Below are 23,527 nucleotides of genomic sequence, written 5' to 3' on the forward strand. Positions count from 1 at the left end.
TAGAGATGAGGGAAAAATATTGACGGAAGCATTGTTGACATCTATTTCTGCTGTCAACTGTCATCAAATCCCATTTCTGTGCTTTTTGTTTGGAACCTTGATCTTTTTAATTTTAATTGAAAGAATTGTTTCTTATCCTTAATTCACCAATTATTTTATTTGAATGCGAATTTTAGTCAGTTATGAATTGACATTGAAAATTAAAACTAACTAAAATGGCAACTTTAGAAGATAAAATTTTAGGTGATAAATTACACAATTATTGTAGTAGCAGTGAGGATGAAGATGAATGCGAAAATTCTGATACGGAATCAGGAAAACATGTGAAAAAAACTGAAGAAACACCTTCGAATCCGCCGGAAATTGATGCCTGGGAAGGAACCTCAACCAACACAGGGCCAAAAGGTGTAATTAAAGACTGGCAAAGATATAAACAACTTGAAAATGAAAAAAGAGCTGAAGATGAAAAAGAAAAATTAGAACTGCTGAAAAAACTAACTTTGACTGTTCAATCAGCTCTGGATGAAGAAAAGGAAAAAGCAGCAGCTGAAGATCCTGAGTTAGCTGAGCTCTTAGATGATGGATTCCTTTTAGACTATCAGAAGCAAAGAATGCAAGAAATGTTTGAACAAGTGAATCATAATATAAAATTTGGTATGTTAGACATCAAATTGAAGAAAATAAAATGAACTATATGTTTGATATTTACAGGTCAAGTTACTTCTCTCTCTACAGGACAAGAATTCCTCGATGCCATTGATAAAGAACATAAGTCAGTAAAAGTTATCGTACATATTTATGAGAATGATGTTGATTCTTGTAGAGTTATGAATAACTGTCTGATAAAACTATGCAAATTGTACCCATATGTTAAATTCTGTTCCATAGTCAGTTCTAAGGCAGGAATGACGAATAAATTTAAATCTAGTGGTGTTCCAGCTCTTCTTGTTTATAAGGCAGGCAATCTTATAGGAAATTTTGTTAAACTTGCTGATGAACTTGGTAATGAATTCTTGCCAGAAGATGTACAAGATTTTCTTGTTGAGCATGGAATGCTAGAAGATAAATCTTGTAAACCTACAATTATCAGATCTCAATATGATTCAGATAGTGATTGAATTATTTATATTTATTAGAGGTATGTTAGATTTTAAAAAGTTCTATATTAATTTTCTAAGAGAAGTTCTAAATTAACAACTTATTTCTGTTGAATATCACACAAACTTATGTTGGTTTTGAAACTGTGAGTCAAATTTTTGTTTTTTTATCAAAATTTGCATTCTAGAATGCATCAATATATGTGGTAATAATTTGTTATTTCGAAATTTTTGTTGAGATGATGGAAACAAATAAAATGTTTACCAACTGTGGCTTTTTATCATTCTTTTTTCATTCAAGAAATGAGAAAAATTGAATTTAGAAAAGAATGATCACAATTTACCTTTCCTAATATTAGTGTTTTATATTGAGAGTTATTTTCTTAAGAGTTTTACTGTAATTTTTTATCTTTGGTAAAACTATCTATTGATAAAAATAGTTTAGTTATAAAAATATGCATTCTTAATTGTAAATTATAAGATACCAGTGGAGTATTAATCTTGTTAAATTAGATTTTGTTTTTATAACAATAGTATAGCAGTGTGTTTTTCAAATATGTATGTGTGTACTAATTCATAAAAATGTATGAACCTATGAGGTTTGGTATGTGAATAATACTGAATGTCACTTTAACTTAAGAAAGACTGCTCTATCAACTGCCACAACTTTTTTCTACTTCTATATGTTTAGTGTATTGAATGTAGAAATTATAATATTTTAAAAAAATGGTTTTGCCTATAGTTCTATTGGTGTAATTGAGTTTTTAGTGTTATTATATAGCAAAAACCTATGTTTCATAACAATTAGGCCATATGTTAGTTGATATGCATGATCCAAAATTTAAATGAATGTGATAAGATTATGTTGTATATTACATATAAATTCAAAAAAAATTATCATTTACTCCCTCGTGTTCGTAGCACTAGGTGTAGAAATAGTTGATGAAACTTGAAAAAAAAATTCAAATACGAAGAACAGTTTATTATTGTATTTTGATGGAACTCTTTCTTCATTCAAGTAGTAGCTAATAATGAATGGAAGTTATTTATCTCTTTATCTGTTCCATTTCGTAACCCAAAAGAAGTTGTCCGTCCGCTAAATCGTATCATAAAATAATTTTTATTCAAAGTTCAATAACTGACATTTCATCCAGGTTGGCAACAATGATTACCTTGGATCATTCAATTCTTTAGTGTTGTTTACTAGGAAAACAAAACTAGTGGGGGACTTGTATTCAATTCACCTGTCAGTTGAAATTTCCCTTTAGGTCAGTGTTGTTCTATGTTAGTGAAACTTGTTTGCAAACGCGAACAAGTATTATGTTTTAGTTGTTCCTATCGTCTATGAATTAAGTTATTAAATGTTACCAGTTTGTCCAAATAATCCAATCGAATCAACATATCGAAAAGAGCCTGACTGTAATAAATAATTTGGATCATATATTAGGTATTTAAAAAAGTCCAAAGTATTATCCAAAGAGAAGGAAGGTTTTATCGCGATAATATCGAAAATTGTACAGTACAAATATGAATGATTTATTCTCAATCTACACTATTGAATTTTGAGGAGTAAAAGCTTCCTGCAAAGAGTCAATTACATATAATGGATGTTCTATTCTGAATTGTTCTGGTAGTTTGAACATGACAACTATAGAAGGAATTAAAATCGAGACACCAAATCAAAATAAGATACTATTAGAAGAAACCTTTTATGTCCTTACCAAAAAGAATTGTGTGTTTCGTGTAAGGTTATTGAAAAAAGGTTTATCCTTGGTAAAAGAAAATGAAAGCCATTTGAAGGAGCAACTAATCCCAATAAATGATATAATTGGATGCAGATGTTTGAGGAGCAAGAAACCAGAACGTAGCTGTTCATGTCAATCATTACCGAGGTCTACCAGCCTCAAAGTTGTTGAAGAAAACTCTGTAGAATTAGATGATTCTGATGCAAGCGCCTATTTGTATATTTATGCTTATTTGTTACAAAAAGCTAAAGGAACCCCTAACAGAAGAGAGCGTACTATTATAACCCTTAGATTCAGGTCCTTTGACAAATTTGAAGACAATCACAGGGAAGCGCAAAGATGGAGGACTGCAATAAAAAAGTTGATCAATGGAGATCATGTTTCTTATTCCCAAATAATAGATTTTTCTCTCAGCCATAAATTCAAGGAGAACAAGAGACTTCTGGTATTATGCAACCCTAAAAGTGGGGCTGGCAGGGGTAAATCTATATTCCAACAGAAGATTGCGCCAATTCTACAAGAAGCAGAAATTCCGTATGATTTGCATATTACCAAATATGCAAATTTTGCTAGAGAATTTGTGAGGACATCAAATTTGTATCAGTGGTCTGGAATCATAGTGGTGAGTTTCTATTGTATTTGTTGATTTTCTTATTTTCACTCCTAATTATCAAAGACTATCTTTTAATTCACATAAAGGAAGAGCAGTATATACAAAACTGTTTAAGATACAAAGCTCTTCCTTTTTCATGTAGTATGAAATTTTTTTGAGAAAATTATCTTATTATGATATCTTACAAATTTGAAGATTTCATGAAGTAAAATACTGCTTTCAAATTTATGCAACTTGTTTAGATAATAATAGTTTCCTCTTCTATTATGCAATATTATTTGCAGCTATAATAATATTTGTGAGAAGTGAGAACATATTTACTATGTTGGGTCTATACAATTATAGATAAGAATGCAATTATATGTGAGAAAGAAATTAATAAATCATTAATACTATTCATAGCTTCCCATAGCTTGACTAATCTTTTATTCATATGTTTTTCTTTATAAAAAAAATCTACCACCTTTTTTGGCAACTAGGTTGTGCTTTCAAGAGATTAACATTAACATTGATAAATTTCTGCCTGCTTTTAGATATTTTATAGAATATTCATTGTTATTAATCTTTCAATAATTTCTCTTCCATGAATAATTAGATAATCGTATTTTTCTGCTGAAATAATTTGAATTTTATAGCACTCTTCTCGCAAATTGTGAGAGCTGAAGATATCTATAATTCTGTAAAAAAATATCTTCTCTTAGAAATTTCCCATGATAAGGAAATAACATTTTCTTATGTAAAGTTTGTAAATATTTTTGGACTAACATAGCCTTGATATTCCTCTGGTTTAGTTTTAAATCGTAGTAGTTTTCTCTATGTTCTAAGTTCCCGGTATTGCTATTTTTTACAATTGTCACGATAAACAATTAAATTTGGTCCTTGAGAGTTTTATTGGAAATAAAAGTCATAACATCTATTAATCAGCTAATGATGATGTATTTATTTAGGACCTAGTGCACATAAAGCCTAGAAAAGACGTTGAACTTATCAATTGTGCACGAAATGTTTATTGGTTGATATAAAATTGAGAAATACACTGTGTGTCACCATTAAGAGAATATGAAATTTATCCTCAAGAGAATCATATCATTTTAAAATAATTTTGAATTTATTTTGGACTACTCATCTAATTTGTGGATTGGTCGAAAATATATTATGAAATGTTCCTCTCAATTTTCAGACCTTAGGACTTTTGAGACTCTTTGTGGGTCAATAAGTCGTGAAGAATTATTCCTGTCTTAAATTTTTTCTAACTTGAAGATTTGTATCATAGTAAAAAGAATATTTATCAGAAACATTACATCATCTAGACTTCAATACCTAATGCAAGGAATATAATAATACCAGAATTATAAGTGAAAAACTGATTTTCCTTCAAACTTCAACACCTTGTATCTCGAAAACGAAGCTTGTTATGATATATGTTCATATGAACTTTTTTTCATGAAAAGAGTTGTTCTATCCGACGCAAAAGTTATTGAACTAAAATCTGGACCACCCTGTATTCGGTCAGAGGATAGTTGCGAGGATATTTGGTTATTGAAAAAAACTACATGGTAACTTTTGATTATTCTCGATTTTTCATTATTTCCGTAAATAATTTCCATGCAAGTTCAATTGTTTACGCGTATGCATCACAAAAATAATTCTCTGATAAAAAAAATGATGTCGATATAAAAGTCTCTACAAATGATATTAAGAAAACAATGCAAATAACTATAATTTTATTATTCCACGTTCCTATCGACATAATTCTTCGAACCTATTGTGTTACATTATCGGAATCGATAGCTAAAAAATAAACTAGAATTATTTCATAACGAGATACACCGATAAAACAGCTCGATATCAATCAACCAATTATTTTAATGATTATTATCAATATTCCTGATAATGTACGTACTCGCTCAAATTATATTTCGATAATACCTCTGAGTAATAAACATAGATAGAGGGAACATATGTCATTTTCAGTAAGCAAATTTTGTCCCCTACATGAACTACCAAATTTGACATGAAGCGCGCGGAAATGAAAACATATCAGTGATACGATATTTCACTCAATTCGCGAGTTTTTCCACAAAGAACGCACTTTTTATGTCCCATTATGAATCAACGTTTCATATTAACACAAAATATATTGAAATAAATACCTTAATATATCAGAAATTCAGAAAACAAACTTCAAACGCGCCAAACGACGTTAAACAACCGATGACACTAGGAGAGCAAAAGTTGGCAAACCTTGGATTTCAGCAGGTAGATACAGAAAATAATAAATATTCTGGTTATTATAAATTCGACAATTGGGAAAAATATCAGATTCCATATATTCAAATTTGCATATATCGGGAATCACTCGAATAAATAGATTTCATTGAATATAATATACATTCATAACGATATGGTAAAATTATGGATTTGAAAATATATCACAATCCGACAACGTAATCTAACCATATTGGGAACATACAAAAATTGCGTATACTCCCTCTATCTATGTTTATTACTCTATAGATAATATCCAACATTTTTGGATGGTTAGGATATAATTAAAAGGAAAGCAATGATTTCATGTTTACGACCATTATGGGCAAATGCAAATTTAAACTAAATTATTATGGGTCACTTTTCCAAATTACCTGCAGAATTTATCTAAATTCCTTTTCCAAAAATGGTTTAGTCGCTTCGTTACGTCTGCACAAAGTGACAACAGCGCCTTGTACGATAGCTTGTACAACCAATCCAATGCAAAATATGATTTGTTGATCTTTGTTTACAACGTAACATGTCCTTTTTTTAATTTTAATTATTTTTACTTTGTAGGTAATTTTGAAACTTTTAGAAATAAAAGGTTGAAATGGTAAAGCGATTACATAACAAATTCTTATTACCTAGATCCATTACTTATTCTATTGTAATTCTTTATGTGTATTTGCACACACTGCGGTTATAAACAAATCAAAGTTTTCTAGCGTTCGGTTGGAAATTCACAGATCGAATCTATTCTTGTAAATTTAACGATCGTGATCAAGATCCCATGAGATGGACTGATGATATTTACGCCCAATTAAGTGATTAAATGTCCTGTAATCTTTTTTTGCGATACTCAACGAAGCTTAACTGACGCAGAGACAGAGATCAGTATGATCTTTTACAGCATGACATAGATTCAGAACTAATTGTTGGAGAGAAATCAGGTTTAGTCGATTTGGTTGTAATTTTCATACCCCAACGACTATAAAGGGAACAGTTTGAAAATGTTTTAGTGAGAGTATACGCTCAGGGAATCATCCCTAATTTGGGTTATTGTAGCAGATGCGAATTTGAACTTAAAGCGTATAAGGGTTATTTACAGTTTGCTGCAAGGGCTAATCTAAATGAACTTCTGGAATTTGTGGTTTTAAAATTTAAATTTCTCGGCTCATATAAAAAGTTAAAAGCGTTTGATGTTTTCACAATGGGCTAATGATGCACATCTGTAGAAGAAGAACTAAATCCTTGAGAACATAGAAGCTCTATGAATTATATTAGTAATTTGATCCATGAAAAGTAATTGAATTTTTTCGTTTGCATCAAAGTAAAATAGTGATGAATACATTTATTTTCATTGTGGAAACGTAGGAGAAACTATTCAAAAATAAAAATTACGTTTTTGATAAATGCATGAAATTATGACAAAGAATGAATATTTTTAATACAAATGCAGAAGGCATTTATATTCTTCCACTAGTTCAAAATGCAAGAACGATTATGAATGAAGGAGGGATTGATCGAGCCTTCTTCACGAGAATTACACATTTCTTTCTCTAATTCATTGAATTTTTTTGAAATTAACATAAATATCATTTAATGATTTTTACATTGAAAAACGTTGGTTGGCAAAACTGCTTTCTTTATCAGAAATTTGATAGATAACAGATGAAGCCGTGACAGGAGAGTTCCGAGTACCAACATATAATAATGAAATATGGAGATATGACAGAATGAACGAATTTGCCACAGAATTAGAGAGAAATGATTTCTTAAAAATCGATGCAATGAAATGTTGACAAAAATGCATACGAAACGAGGTTTTATCGTATATCAAGTGACAAAGGTTAACATTTTGTTATCCAATTCCAATTTAGAATGATTGATTCTGAAGTAGTCGGCGGAAAAATCTTATTTTGCATGTCGCTAGTAAGGAAGTAAATTATTATTGACTTTGATTATATAAAAAAAGCGCGGCAATATTGCCTTAGCTGTGTTCAGATATTTTCTAGCTCAGGAATGGAATTAAGGTGTTATTTGTTCGATGACTTTTTTTATCAATCTACCTTGGTGGGTTTTGTGAGAAATCTTATTTTCTGAAATTATCGACTGTTCTAAAAGTGACTTTGAATTGTCTAATTGTTTTCTTTATGCTAATTTCGTATTGTTTTATGTATCAGCGAGGCTTGAAACTTGGAAACAATTAGAAATAGAAAAAAATTATAATTAAATATTATGTTTCTCAGTTACAGAAAAATCTTCACAATAAAATTCATTTCATTATGAATGATCATGTCAAAGCCTACATTGGAAAAACAATTTTTTTAACTTAAATTGCTTGAATCTTTTCACCTGATCCGAATCTGTTGAAGTGATAAATGAAGTGTTTCACTCGATGGGAGAAATCTACTATTACAGTAGGACTTATTTCAATAGTATCTATTTTTTTCTTTCTTTTGCAAGCTTTTTCCAGGAGGACAGCAAGCAAAATTTTTGCCTAAATGTCTGTAACTGAAAATGCGCTTCTGATCGAACTAAAACTCAGAAATCAGTTTCAAAATACCAGAATGAATGTTTGTATCTTTTAAAGATAAAAAAATATCGTAAAATTCCCATATCTCATCGCAAGATAAATTTGTTAAGGTTCTACCATCCATGAACATGTAGTGGGCGAAAGACACTTTATCTATATAATTCCTGAAATTATTCTAATTTTACCGCAGTACATTAAGTTGAAATAATTAAAAATAATTCTTCCGTTCAAAGATAGCAGAATTGCACTTAATGTGAAACGAATAGTTTCTTCCAGAAATAGGTAGATGTATGATTAGCTTTTATCAGCTCAATTATAAAGACCCACATTTGTATCAATAAGAATATCAACATCTCTTCTATACGACCCTGCTAACCACTTATACCAACTGATAAGAGTGAAAATAACGAAATACGGAAATATGCACTGATTAAGAATAATTTTGCAATAAACGTAAAAAAAAATGAATGCAATGCCAGGAACGCTTTGAATTTTACACATAAATTGGTTTGTTTTCTTTTCTCTTTTTTCAAATTCTTTTATTTAAAGTGAAGTTCACTACAACTTCGTTAAAGCCAAATTTCTTTCGTTGGGGCATTCTTTTGAGGTCACTAGAGGTCAGACCCTATTCTCAAGTGGCTTCAAAGAAAAATGTCTAAAGGTGTTAAATCACAAGATTCCGGTGGCCAACTGCGACACATTTTCGGCTGCATTTCCTCGGTAACTTCAAGAATTCCATCTGTAAGATCTTGAATCGATTGTGGAGCATTAATTTAGATTTTATTTTTCACATGACCCAAAAAAAGGGGAAAGTTGTTGAAATACAAAATCTTGATAACCTATTCGAAAAATAATACGGCTAGGCAGCTTTTATCGCAGAATTGCGATTCTTTCGTAGTTAGTGTGGCACGTAGCGCCGACTTGTTGAATATAAACGTTGTCTACATCGATATCTTCCAATTTCGCTTGATTTTCAAGTCAAAGAGTTGGTTAAAATATCGAGCTACTTGGCTTGATGGAGGGCTATTCAAACTGAAACCTATTATTGGAAAACACTATATTATTCTCTAAGGCCATTAGTTCTTGAATTTTTCTAACCTTCCAGACTATTGTAAAGGGTGTTTTTTTAGAGCTATAGAACTTTAAATTGCAATAAAACAACGATGGATTATTCGATTGACATGAATTTTATTTATCCGAAAGATAATCTTGTGGCATTACATTTTAAATATGATTTCTGGTATATGACCGCCACGGCTGGCTCGGATGTAGTCCAATCTGGACGTACAAATGGCCAAGGGTTTGTGGCTTATCCGCATAGACCAATGACTACATAGCCCCACAGAAAGTAGTCTAGCGGTGTTACACAAGATCTTGGAGACCAATTCACATGTCCAAAAGGTGAAATTAGGCGGTCACCAAACGTGTCTTTCAATAAATCGATTGTGGCACGAGCTGTGTGACATGTTACGCCGTCTTGTTGGAACCACAGCTCCTGGACATCATGGTTGTTCAATTCAGGAATGAAAAAGTTAGTAATCATGGCTCTATACCGATCACCATTGACTGTAACGTTCTGGCCATCATCGTTTTTGAAGAAGTACGGACCAATGATTCCACCAGCCCATAAAGCGCACCAAACAGTCAGTTTTTCTGGATGTAACGGTGTTTCGACATACACTTGAGGATTAGCTTCACTCCAAATGCGGCAGTTTTGTTTGTTGACGTAGCCATTCAACCAGAAGTGCACTTCATCGCTGAACAAAATAAAATGGATGTAGTGCGCGAAACGTATTCCGCACAGAAGCATTATTTTCGAAATAAAATTGCACTATTTACAAGCGTTTTTCAGGCGTGAGTCTATTCATGATGAATTGCCAAACCAAACTGTGAATAAATCACTTGACAGCTGTTTAATCGGTCGCCATCTTGAACAGTAATGCCAACTTAAAGTTATATACCTCGAAAAAAAACACCCTATAGAAGTTGAGGTCGTTACAATGATTTTTGGATACATATTACTGACGGACAGACACAAAACGAGCTGTAATTTTTAAATTGGCACCAAAATTTATGAACGAAACTTTCTCCATCTCCGATAGACTCGGAAGCGATTTCTTTACGTTCGGTTCAATAATAATTGATCATTCAGGTGAAATGCAAGTACGTCAAGATTCCCAGTTGGTGGTGGCATAAAAATTCGCAACGTATCGAGAATATCGAGGTCGAGACGGAAAGATGTGAGAGGAACCACGAATTTATCGATTTTTAAACGTTCAACAGGTCTGACGTTCTTACATTAGAATGCCGCAAATCTTGTAGGTGGCATCCAGAAGATGTCTGCAACGTACAGAAATGACGTCAAGAGGATTGGACCAATTTTTTTGTTCTGACGTAATGTTTGCAGGATGTTTACAAGAGGAAATGGGGTATAAATATGAGAATTATTCGTTGTTGTTGGAAAATTTCACAGATTGATCATAGGAAACAAAAAAGCATTTTAAAAATAACATAAATCAATAATAGTTATTTATAAGTGCAAGTGCAGAAGGCATTCATATTCTTCCACGAGTTCAAAATGAACGAGTGGTAGAATGAGCCTTCTGTACGAGTATTATACATTATTTTCTCTAATTCATTGCATTTTTATTGAAATCAATGAAATATTTGCATAAATATCATTTTGTGATTTTTGCATTGAAAAATGTTGGTTGGCAGAACTGATTTCTTTAAGGCAAATTGATGAATTGACAGATAAAGCCGTGGCGGAAAGTTCGGAGTACCAACATAGAATAATAAAATATAACCATGAAAACTGTGCGTTTCTGATATATTCTCGCACGATTTTGTTCTACAAGATGTGGAAGAATGAACGGAATAACCACAGAATTAGAGAAAAGTATATTCTAAAACAAGTTGTATAAAGGGCTCCCATTCCAACACGAATGCATGAGTGTTGGAAATGCCTTCTGCAACGAGTATAAGACGATATTTTCTCAATTTCAGTCAAGTTTTATGAAATATTGTCGAAATTCAATGAAAAATTCAGATTATACATCCTAGTGACTTTTGTATTGTATCTAGGCAGTTGGTGTGACTGTTACGAAAATTGACACATTTAGGAATTTGATTCGTTTGTTTTTAATTTTGAAATAATTTATAGTAACGCATTAAATTCGTGAATTATGTCTGACGAAATCGGTTTAACACCACCAGAATTAAAAGAAATTGCGAATAATGTTGCAAATCATTTCACTATATCTGAATTATATTGACAATTGAAGTGTGTTGAAATTTGCTAGGATCGGAAGACAGTGTAGACAACCACAAAACGAAAAATATAACTGAAAAAATAATGCTGTAATGAGTTCATTACAGTTCAATTTACCTGTGCAAACGAAAATTTGATCAGCAAAACATTTCTCCAATTGTATTTTGAGAAATCGAATACATTGTAATATTCGACGTGAATTATATTTAGTGTTTTTATCTGCTGAAAACTTGTACCTCTTATGTTCCTCGATAAAAATATTTTCAGAGGAATCGTCGTTGAGTTTTTCCCATTAAATGCGTAAACATAAAATTATCAAATTCTATATGTGGAAACGTAATTGGATTCAATTCTATTACCTGCATGGGAGGCCTTTGTTTAAAATAGATATCAAATTATAACTGATCTGTTGTAACTTATCCGCAAGGTCTTCTACTTCTATATAATTGTTATTGCCCTTATTAGCTTTCTAATATTCATTTCCTGAATTAGTTACATGTATTAATTACATACAAACGTTAATAAGCATAAAGGAAAGCTTTCATTATTCCAAAATCATAAATATGTTTCGTATTATTCATCAGTTTTCTATGAAAAAAAAAAAACATATATAAAAATCTGTTTTTCCATGAAAAAGGTTTACCGTTTCCATGGAAAAGTGAAGAAATCAAGTTTTCCTCGATATTTTATCAGAGGTTTTGATTATATGTTTTGTTTGGGAATTTCCTAAAAGCAACAAACTTGAATATAACAATCGGGAAATTTTACCTGCTTGAAATTTATCTCGAGTGGTATTCGACTTTTACACGAGAAAATATTATTTTTTCATCTCAAATATTATTATTTTAGAAAACAACAAATTTTGTTGTTTTAAATTTGTACATGTTGATTTTTCAATTAATCATTAGAAAAATCATTTTAGCGAGTCCCGAGTTTCGTCCCGAGATCGCTGGTGGACTCTTCAGTTAGGCAATCCAGCTATCTCTGCCTAATTCACACCCTCACACACCATCGTGGAGAGGTGACTCTGTTGCAACGCTATGACCCCTATAAATCTGCCGGGACCAAAGTATGTTTGGCCCGAAAACCCATAGCGCCATCTGGGGCAGACAGAGTCACTACAAAATTACAATTGCTATGATTTATGACCGTTTGAACAATACGCTCTATTAGTGTGACGTCATTCACCGCCATTTTTGGTTCTCCTGTCAGTGTTCGGAATCCAAACAAATAATTTGTCATTTAAATTAGTACGGTGTCGTTGAAGAAATTGGCTTATTTTCATAAATAAGAGTATTTGAGGAACGATTTCAGTATTAATTGATATACAGAAGGAACGAGGTTAAAACCAGTAAGTTTAAATCCTGTATCATTCCCCAGATTTTGTATAAAGCCGTGTTTATTAGTTGAACTTCAAGTTCGAATTTACTGGCATTAATCTCGTGCCTTCTTTCAATTAATAGTAAAATCGTTCATTAAATAATCTTATTTATCAAAATAAGCCAATTTCTTCAACGACAACGTACTAATTTGAATGACAATTTGTTTGTTTGGATTCCGAACACTGACAGGAGAACTAAAATGGCGGTGTGTGACTTCATCACTAATAGAGCGTATAGCATATGCCTATGCGCAAACCATGCGATTTATTCTGTTTATATTGCTCCGATTTATTACAATCTACGGTTTCCTCCTTCCAGGTTGGCGGAGACGGCGTCGTCTTCGAGGTGATAAACGGCCTCTTCGAGAGATGGGACTGGTCGGAGAACGTGAAGGCCATTCCGGTGGGCGTCGTCCCCGGAGGTTCTGGCAACGGGCTGGCCCGCAGCATCGCCTACCAGAGCGGCGAGCCCTACATACCCTCCACCCTGCCTTCTGCGCTGGCCGCCATCAAGTGCAAGGTGGTCCCCATGGACCTGGTGAGGGTGGAGACCACCTCCCAGATCCTGTTCTCCTTTCTGTCGGTAGGATGGGGTTTCATCTCAGACGTGGACATAGAGAGCGAGAGGCTGAGGATACTGGGCGGACAGAGGTTCAACATTTGGTCTGTGGCAAGGTGGGTATAGTATAGTTAGATCAGCAATGGAGTGAGGTCACGGATAGCGAATTCGAGATGCAAACTGTATCCACAGAAGATTTCCTTAACATTACTTAGAACAGCTAATCCCTAGAAGTTCTTCGCCAAAATACCGTTTTTTTTTTCGATAATCGGACAATGCAATCAGCAGATTCACCCATACGTCTGACATTTCCACACAACATACATAACATGCATAACTCTTACTGCTGTCGGTCATCCTTCCTGTCTCTGGATCGACATCAGCAATGCTCAATTGGATGGAGGCATGATCATTAGCGAAAATAATGCTGTTGCTTGCCGAGCATTTCCTTGGGCAGTACAAATCAACTTTTTACCCAGCGTCATGTTGCATATTGATTGTGTAATATAAACTGAAAACCAGAATATAGCAACACGAGGTGATTATCAAACGTAACCTCCAAGAGGCAACACTGATTCAATACCAGTTTTTGGTGCAAATCCATGTAAATCCTTATGGGGAAATCTAAGGTCGATTTTACCGAAGATGGTACATTTTGGATTTTGACTCCCCCTTCAAGGTAGCTTCTACAGCTATAACAACAGTTGCAGCAGCAGAAATTAAAACAAGAGCAGCAACAACAATAACAGCAATTACATCAACAGCTGCTACTTTTGTTACTGATGTAGCAGCTGCTGCAGCAACCCAGAGAACCTTGGACGGAACTTGGAAAACTTCAAAATGTACCAAATTCAGTAAAATCGACCCTAGGGCCTAGTCGACCTAGTGGCAGGTCGTATCCCAGTTCACTTAACAAATTAGTTTTCTAGTTCGTCGGTTCTTCAAGCTCATTTGTTTATTTTAGAAGAAAGGGAAATGAAAAGACAAAAAAGCTTTGCACGAACCAGTTCTTCTCTCAGTTATCTTTCTACTAAATACGATAACGACAATTAGGGGTAGAGTTGATAAAGCTTCCAAAAGTAAACTATCTTCTTCAATCTTCGACTCTACAACATATAGATACGAACGAACTCACAGGCTAACGAAAATAGTTAGTTTGCAAAGAAGCTGAGATCTGAATTCTATAAGTAACTATGTATCTCTACCGAATATAATTAACTAGAACATGACCTAACGAACAATAAAACATAACTAGTTCGCAAAGAATATAGAATCTGAATTCATCGCTGTTATTTGTAGACTATCTTGCACAACTCTACCGGATATATTCAGCTAGAATATAACCTGACTATTTCAATTACCTATTGTTCGAAACTAACTATCAAATTCTAAGAAAGAACTAGTTCGCCAAGAAGCTACGATCTGAATTCATCACTGCTAATGGTAGAGTATATTGCTCAACTCTACCGAATATAATCAGCTAAAACATAATCAACGTACTATAAAAAATAACTAGTTCGCCAAGATGATACGATCTGAATTCATCACTGCTAATGGTAGAGTATATTGCTCAACTCTACCGGATATAACCAGCTAAAACATGACAACGTTCTTAGTTAATCAGTTCCTGAACTGAGAGGCAATAAAAAAAGAATTCGTTCTCCAAGAAGCTATGTAGGATCTGAATTCGTCACTACTAATGATAGAGTTCCTAGATCAACTCTACCGGTTATAATTAGCTAAAACATGACCTAACGATTTTAGTACTCAGTTAAAGAACTCAATAACGAACTATAAAAAAGAACTTGTTCGCCAAGAAGCTAGTTACTGAATTCATCACTACTAATGGTAGAGTTTTGCTCAACCCTGTCGGATATAATAAGCTAAAACCTAACCTAACGGGCTATAAAAAAGAACTTGTTTGCCAGGAAGCTATGATCTGAAATAATCACGGTGAATTATACAGTATCTTGCTAAACTCTATCGGATATAAAAAGGTAACGATTTCAGTTACCTTTATCGCGAATAACCTAGGAACTAAATTGATCATTTTAGGGAATTATCTCTTCTCCTTACCCATCTCTGGAGAAGAGTGAAGTTTGTTCAAAATCTCATACAAATATAGAAAACCCAACAAAAACGAACCTGAAATATTCTGAATGCTCAGAGACCATCAAATCTATTTCTCCTATTCTAAAATATCCTCATACAGTGAGAAGGTATAATAGACAATTTTCGTGCTACACTCCATCACATCTAAGCAAATTACCTACAATTAGATCATAGAAATGTTAAATAGTGGCTGCAAGCACGTTTTGTTTCAATTTCAACCAAATAAACAAACAATTGAGACTAAAATGTTGGGTCCATATCCGTGTTTTCATAGTGTGTCATTAGCGTTTAGGAAACGAGAGTACAGGAAGCAGGAACGATGACTGGGATTTTAAGATTGAAGGTCACCACAATCGGGTCAAGGTCGGTAATCTTAGTTGTCGTTATGTATGCCCTACACTATACTAATCCGTTGCACATCTATTATTTTCGAATCTTGTAAAATCGTTTCTCGAATGCACCAACGGATTATTATTGTTGAAATTAATCTCTAACAATTTTCAGACCACGTCGCATAATATATGGTCATTGGAAGTTGTTAGAATATAAAAATTCTGAAGGTCATATCAATTACTAATTAGTTTTGAAAATTGACACGATAATGTTCTGGAGATAAATTTAATGATTTTTAATAATTGGTTTATAGCCGCAATACAACTTCTCAACAACTCAATTCAGCGTATATCTCACTTTTCTTGTTTGTCGATTAAAAAACAAACAACTTATTCTTTATGTATAGATTATTTCACTTTCACAGTGGACTCTGCAACACTACTCAATAAGTTCTGGGCCTAGCCAGTAAAAATACATTTTTTCTTAAAAATCCAACTTTAGCATCACTTCAGAAAACTAGCCCTACGTGACTGTTTTGCTACTAAGCTAAAATTGTCTAAGTTGTGATGTAGGGTGTGAACTAAAATATTACATTGAATAGAAAAATAACCGCAAATTTTTATACAAGAGGTTATATAATTACACTCTATTAGTGATGACGTCACACACCGCCATTTTTGGTTCTCCTGTCAGTGTTCGGAATCCAAACAAACAAATTGTCATTCAAATTAGTACGGTATCGTTGAAGAAATTGGCTTATTTTGATGAAAAAGATTATTTAAGGAACGATTTTACTACTAATTGATAGACAGAAGGAACGAGATGAATGCGAGTAAGTTCGAACTTGAAGTTCAACTAATAAACACGACTTTTTACAAAATCTGGGGAATGATACAGGATTCAAACTTACTGCTATTAACTTCGTTCCTTCTGTCTATCAATTAATACTGAAATCGTTCCCCTCAAATACTCTTATTTATGAAAACAAGCCAATTCCTTCAACGACACCGTACTAATTTGAATGACAATTTATTTGTTTGGATTCCGAACACTGACAGGAGAACCAAAAATGGCGGTGTGTGACATCACACTAATAGAGCGTATTTTCTCTTCTAAAACACTACTACCAATACCTCCTGGAGTTTGACATAGTCTAAAGAAACCACAGAACATATCCAAAAAAATTGAATAAAAAAGTTAATATGTATAGGAATTTCACAATTCTACACATTCAATAAAATTCAGTAGATTATACTTCCATCTTTCAACGCTGTTCATTTCCATTAACATCTTAGATTTTCGAAAAAAAAAGATCATTCTAGATTACGTTATCACAATGACAAAAAGAGGATTTCTCTGAAAGATATGGTGAGAAAACTTTCTCGGACCATTGACATTATTCAAGTGGTTTATTCGAGGAATATTCATAAGATTGTTTTGAGCCCAAATCAATTAAGAGGCAGCGACTGAGACTGCCTTATCGAATATTTAAATTCAATCAGCCTTGAGATACAATTAACATATTTAGTTGGGAAGATGGTGACGATGAGGTGAACAATTTTAGAAGAAGGTGTAAATTGGGATAGGCTGGTACATCATTAAAATTTAGAACTCTACTTCTTATTTATTTTCTTCATTCATTATTTTTCTAATCACTATTTCAAATATTTGTTCGTTACTTGACAATCAATGTGTCGAACTTTTTTTTTTTTTACAAAAGATCCTCTAATTTTTTAAACTGGAACTAAAAACATGAAATTATGAAGTGTAGTACCACAAGGTCCTACCCTAATGGTTTTAGGGTTATTTAGTCTCGAATATTGAAAACAATAAAAATTTTACAACGATTGCTACTAACAATAAAAAGTTGAAATTGTCATTGAGATTCAACGATTGTTTCAGACTGATCGGCCTGAGGAGTTACAGGGGAAAAATATGGTACCTACCCGCAAATACTCCAATGAACATTCCTAAAGACGTAGAACTCTCTCCTATAAACATAGGCAGTAGTCCTGACATATCTACATCCACAGATCATCATGCTACAAGGCAAAGGTTGGATTCTTGGTACAGCGCCAACTCCAGACGTACTGCCTATTTTTCGGCAAATGGTAAATAAACAATGAAGAAACTCAATACAAATATCAACAACGAAAATATGTTGTGAACCACCAATTTATTATTTTTATAATAATTGATTTCTCGAAAACTCCGTAAATTGTAAAAACACTTTTTTTCTAAAAAATTAACTTGGGTTTTTTCCAGAAAGCACCTTCCAATCGACTGCTGATCATGAAACTGGCGATTCAACTTCCAAAGAAAAACCTAGGATGTATGGTCCAGCTTCGCAGCTTCCATGCCTAACTGTGGCCCTGGAATCCCCATGGGTCTGCGTTGAAGGAAAATATTTGATGGTTCACGCCTCCTATCAGAGCCACTTGAGCGAAGACTGTCTCTTTGTACCTGATGCAAAACTAAATGACGGTAAATCTAAGTGTCATCTATGTGTGAGGCGTTACTATAAGAAAGTCAGATAAAAAGTAGAAAAGTACTGTGATGAAGCTTTTGAGCGCGATATACCTATATACAGTTATGTGCTCCCAATAGCGCATGACTAATCGGGCACTCAAAAGCTCCTGACTGAAAATTTTGCTCTGTGACATGCCATGAAAATAACGTGATACTTTATACACGATTTCATTTCATTTATCACTGTTGCTAAATTTTTCGATTAACTTTTTATACATACGAAATGTTAATGAAGACAGAGTGATAGAATCCGAGATATCGAAAATTCATAAATTTTCTGTTTCTAATAGTTGATTTGAGTTTTAGGACTAAGGGCAAAAGCAAGTAAAAACTGAAACTAAATTTTGCGGTACCTGAAGAGAATGTTAATTTTCCATAAACTACTTCACTATTTATCAATACCTCAGAGTAATAAACATAGATAGAGGGAGCATATTATGTCATTTTCAGTAAGCAAATTTTGTCCCCAACATGAACTATCAAATTTGACATGAAGCGCGCAGAAATGAAAACATATCAGTTATACGATATTTCACTCAATTCGCGAGTTTCTCCACAAAGAACGCACTTTTTTGTCCCATAATGAATCAACGATTCACTTTAATTCAAAATACATTGAAATAAATACCTCAATATATCAGAAATTCAGAAAACAAACTTCAAGCGCGCCAAACACGTGAAACATTCGATGACATTAGGAGAGCAAAAGTTGCCAAACCTTGGATTTCAGCAGGTAGATACAGAAAATAATAAATATTCTGCTTATTATAAATTCGACAATCAGGAAAAATATCGGATTCCAAATATTCAAATTCGCATATTTAATTGAGAATCACTCAAATAAATATATTTCATTCAATATAATATACATTCATAACGATACAGTAAAATTGTGGATTTGAAAATATATCACAATCCGACGACGTAATCTAACCATGTTGGGGACACGTAAAAATTGCGTATATTTCCTCTATCTATGTTTATTACTCTACGATCAATACTCATGAAATGTAAATGTTGTTCTTGAACGCCATTCACAATATAACCTCAATTAACAGAAATAACAGCGTTATGTGTTGCAGGCTTAATTTGGTTGCTCATAATCCACGCTGGAACCAAAAGGTCTCAACTGCTACAGTTCCTCCTCGGACTGAGCACAGGCGCCCATCTGAACTTCATCTCGAAGCACAGCAAGATCCAACTGCTTCCCGTCAAGGCTTTCAGGCTAGAACCGGATCCCAGCGAACAAGGATACATAACAGTCGATGGGGAACTGGTAGAGTACGGTCCGATACAGGCAGAAATATTCCCCGAACTGGGAAGGGTGATGGTTCCTTGACTGAAACATACTAAAATTCGAGGTCGATGGAAAGACACAGGTTGTGATATAATTTCGTTCAGAATTGTTCGTTGCAGCAGCATTTGAGATCTTACGAGGTAATATCGAGGTTTCAGATCGGTCGAACTTTCTGATTGCGAAGCTTTCAAAGCGTATATTGTTACAAATAAAAAGGGGAAGATGAATACAACATATCGCACAAGTAAGAATGTCTTCCTCTTCAGGTTAACCTGCGTCAGTAGTTGCACCTTCTCGGTTGGTTGGGCTTAGTTTCAATTAATTGTATTTTGCTTTCGTTTACAGCTGCAAACGACTGTTCTTAAATGCAGGTCGGAGTTTAATTGGTTCCTGATCGTTCTATTTTCAGTTAGCTTACATTCCATTCATCACTGTTACCATTTATTTTTCTACTCTTTTTTCGTTATTTAGGAGATACGTAGAAGTGCAATATTAGAACCAAATAAACGACAACATTCCAGTGATCATCACGTAAGATGCTTAGATAGTGAGAGAGTAATTTAGAATTAATTTTTAGGAAATATACACAAAGGAAGGGGTGTAAGTTGATTATACGTAAATTCATTTGCATTGTGATCATTTTATTATAGTTTTTTTTTATACAGTCGTGTCAAATATATTATTATAACATTTTTTTATGGACTATGTCTGGAAAATGTAGACTAAATAACATCACTGGTAGTAGCATGTCATCGATTTCCTCAGATGATTTTCTCAAATGGAATTGCGTACATTCGACAACAAAGTTGTCATCATCAAAAACTACAGTTTCGTAGCTAAATTACAAAAAGTGCTACTCTTACCAATAATTTCAATCTACCCCTGCTGTTCGCTACAACTTTTATACTTATTGCTCAAACATTTCGTAATAAAAATATTTCCGGTCACACAGGGTGTTTTTCCTGTGTGAGTAAGAACTTTTCAATGGTTAACCTATGTTTTTTTTTTACTTTTTTGGTATTTAAATGAAAAATAAAAGAAACTTCGTACTAACCCTCACTTCAAAAATAAATACCTTGTATTTATAATATCGATTCATAAGATGCTCAAACGAAGCTCTAGAAATTTACCCTGAACAAGTTTTTACGAAAAATACCTACTTGAGGATAACTACACAAATTTTACTGACCTTATCAGAAAAAGATATATTTTCTCCAAACTCACAAGTCGAAAATTCAATTTCAAAACTGGTTTGTTGAAATTGTAGGGAAGAAATATGAACATTTACCATTTTTCGAGAGAAGAGCTGTTATAAGAAAAATCGGTGGATTTCACTATATGAAATTTGTAGAAACTTTGTTTGGGCATATGAATTGACAATTTACAGAGTGTTCAATTTGAAATAGGAAAGTATCTACAAATTTTCAAGTACAAAATTTAGCTAGCTGGATATACTGTTCGAGAGAGTAACACATTCATAATTTTTGACAAAAAATGACAGCTCAACCTCATGTCGTTATTGAAAAAACTTGAAATTGATGCTATGCTACTCCACTCCGTGAATCCAATGATTATTGGATGGATAGTTTGTTTATTACCTTACTAATACTCTGAACAGGCTTGTGGTAAAGAGATGTAACTTTAAAATAGTTTTTAACTGCATATTTGCAAAGTTCCTTGGAATTTTTCATCCAATTAAAAATTATATTTCATCATGACATTTAACAGAGATTAAAAGAGCTATTCTAACTCTTGTTTTTTGTTTGTTTCTGAAGATTCTTTGATAATATGCTTTCTACTTCCATATAGGGCCTTCCTAATTTCAATTTTTAGTTTCCTCTTCAGTTCCTATTTGTTGTTATTCCTATATTACCTTGCCAAATTAGCCTCTTCGCTCATTTTAATAATTTGTTTCAAACATTTCTTTTATATTTTTCGGGTAGAAAAATTTTTGATTGGCTCTCTGGATAAAATTGGAACTTTCAGTTGCTCAATTTAAGTATTAAAAGAAAAGTAAACATGTCAGTACTCGTATATGAAAGAAATGGGAACATTAAAATTGTAATGTAATGGAAATTTTGAATTTACATAGCAGTATTGATAAGATTGATGTGGTTTCTTCAAATGAATTGCTTCCTTTTTATCAAACAGTTTAGTAAGTTTTTTATATAGATATTGTATTTTTTGCAATTGTTAATTCTGCCTTCTACCAGGTAGAAAGTTATTAAATCAATTTTGCTTATTGCAAATAAATATCACAATAAACTGTTAAACAAACATTGTTGAAATTTTAAATATATATCATGTAGATCCAAAACTTGGAAAAAAATCTATTTATTTATTTTCGTTGAACTGTTATAGAAATTGTGAACTGTTGATATTTTCAAAATTAAATTTTTTTTGTTTTGTAACTTTCGAAGTTGTAGATGTTACTTCAAATTTTGAAGTTTGAGACGTTATTAAATATTTCTGACTAGTAAAAATTGAAATAATTCCAAGGTTATTTCATCTTATGGATGAAAAAACTGATTGAAATCATTTGAATCCTCAATTAATTTGCATGTTGTGGACTACATTGCTCAACAAAAAATGGAAGTTCTTCCTGAAACATATGTAGCTTATTCTCAGAATATACTTGCATCAAGCTAGGCACCAAGTTACTTGTGATAAAACTGAAATTTAATTTGTATCATGCCTTGTACTGATTATAGCAAGTTAGAATGTTAATCGACATGCTCTTGTATTTTTTCGATAAAGCTTATGTAATAATTTCAATTCTTTTTGAATTGCCAGAGACGAATGTAAGATTTCATTATAAGTGCGAGGATGTGATGAATGCACCTTTCAATCATTAAAAATTTAAAATTTTATTTTGTTACTTTACTAAATCCCTTGCTCATTAGAAATAGCTTTGTACTTGAAGCTGCCTCAAAAAGTTAATTGTTCAAACTTCGTGTCTCATCGTAAGTTACTTCAAAGAATTGGATAATAATGGTTTATAATTATAATAATATAATAATCCTTACTTCGGAAATATACACAAACTTTTATATAATTTGAGTAACTACTCAGAAAAAAAATCATAGCAACAACTGATATTCTGCTGGCCTCCCCTAAAATTTGACATACTAAGGCTAAAATAATTACAAGATTAGCAGAACTATAAATTCGCTTTACTTTGGCCCTCCAAAAAGAATCCTGGCCACCCTTGTTTTTGAACGCTGGATAGCAAAGACTGCACCAGTTCATAAACAGCCTGTATATTCAATAAGAAATTAAATCTGATGGAATTTTTACGAACTAAATAGTTCAATTTCTGTTATATTAATGAAGTATTCTTCTCAGAGTATACAGCGCCATCTAATGCATTTTATGTTAACTTATTTGTACAGCTCTTCCTCAACAGGTGGCTCTAGAGCAATTACAGCTTCCTCATCTCTACTACTGGTACAGTCTACTTCCTATGGATGCCGCTAAACTCAAAATGCAGTTAACTGTATTTTTTCTGATCAAATAGGTTCAATTCTATTCTTATAGATGGCACTAACAGACACAATAGCTCCACTAGTTAGTTTTTTTTTTAATAATTAAATCTGTATATTGATTCACTACAGGTTTCAAAAGTTGGAGACCACTTTGTGCTATGTACATCCTTCGAGTACATAAATAACTATCATATTACTTCTAAAAAAATATGTAGTATCAATAACTTCAATATTATAGGAAAAAAAACTATTTTTATTTTTGTTTTCTTCTCTCTACTGTAAAATATTATTGTTGTGTAACGGTTTACCTTTAAAGGTG

General features: G+C 32.8%; 2 protein-coding genes across 2 annotated transcripts; both read left to right on the forward strand.

Annotated features, from left to right (window-relative positions):
• The first annotated feature begins 61 nt into the window (after positions 1-61).
• Positions 62-1,366, forward strand: LOC123673996 (phosducin-like protein). Its single transcript, XM_045608796.1, has 2 exons — positions 62-654; positions 712-1,366. Exons 1-2 carry the CDS (start codon positions 216-218, stop codon positions 1,116-1,118), a joined length of 846 nt encoding a protein of 281 aa, XP_045464752.1. The 5' UTR covers positions 62-215; the 3' UTR covers positions 1,119-1,366.
• A 961-nt stretch (positions 1,367-2,327) lies between these two features.
• On the forward strand, positions 2,328-22,593 carry LOC123673994 (sphingosine kinase 2-like). The gene is made up of 5 exons (XM_045608795.1): positions 2,328-3,464; positions 13,213-13,568; positions 17,800-18,008; positions 18,163-18,381; positions 19,509-22,593. The coding sequence occupies exons 1-5, from the start codon at positions 2,739-2,741 to the stop codon at positions 19,763-19,765; spliced, it is 1,767 nt and encodes a 588-aa protein (XP_045464751.1). The 5' UTR covers positions 2,328-2,738; the 3' UTR covers positions 19,766-22,593.
• Positions 22,594-23,527: the final 934 nt, after the last annotated feature.

This window comes from Harmonia axyridis, chromosome 2 (genome assembly GCF_914767665.1).
Source record: "Harmonia axyridis chromosome 2, icHarAxyr1.1, whole genome shotgun sequence".
NCBI classification, from domain to species: domain Eukaryota; kingdom Metazoa; phylum Arthropoda; class Insecta; order Coleoptera; family Coccinellidae; genus Harmonia; species Harmonia axyridis.

Excerpts from the sequence above, each read along its gene's own strand:
- LOC123673994 (XM_045608795.1), top strand. The coding sequence starts at position 2,739 with ATGACAACTATAGAAGGAATTAAAATCGAGACACCAAATCAAAATAAG. Across the intron at positions 13,569-17,799 it reads AACATTTGGTCTGTGGCAAG|ACTGATCGGCCTGAGGAGTT; the intron begins GTGGGTATAGTA and ends CGATTGTTTCAG. Across the intron at positions 18,009-18,162 it reads TGCCTATTTTTCGGCAAATG|AAAGCACCTTCCAATCGACT; the intron begins GTAAATAAACAA and ends GGTTTTTTCCAG.
- LOC123673996 (XM_045608796.1), top strand. The coding sequence starts at position 216 with ATGGCAACTTTAGAAGATAAAATTTTAGGTGATAAATTACACAATTAT. Across the intron at positions 655-711 it reads GAATCATAATATAAAATTTG|GTCAAGTTACTTCTCTCTCT; the intron begins GTATGTTAGACA and ends TGATATTTACAG.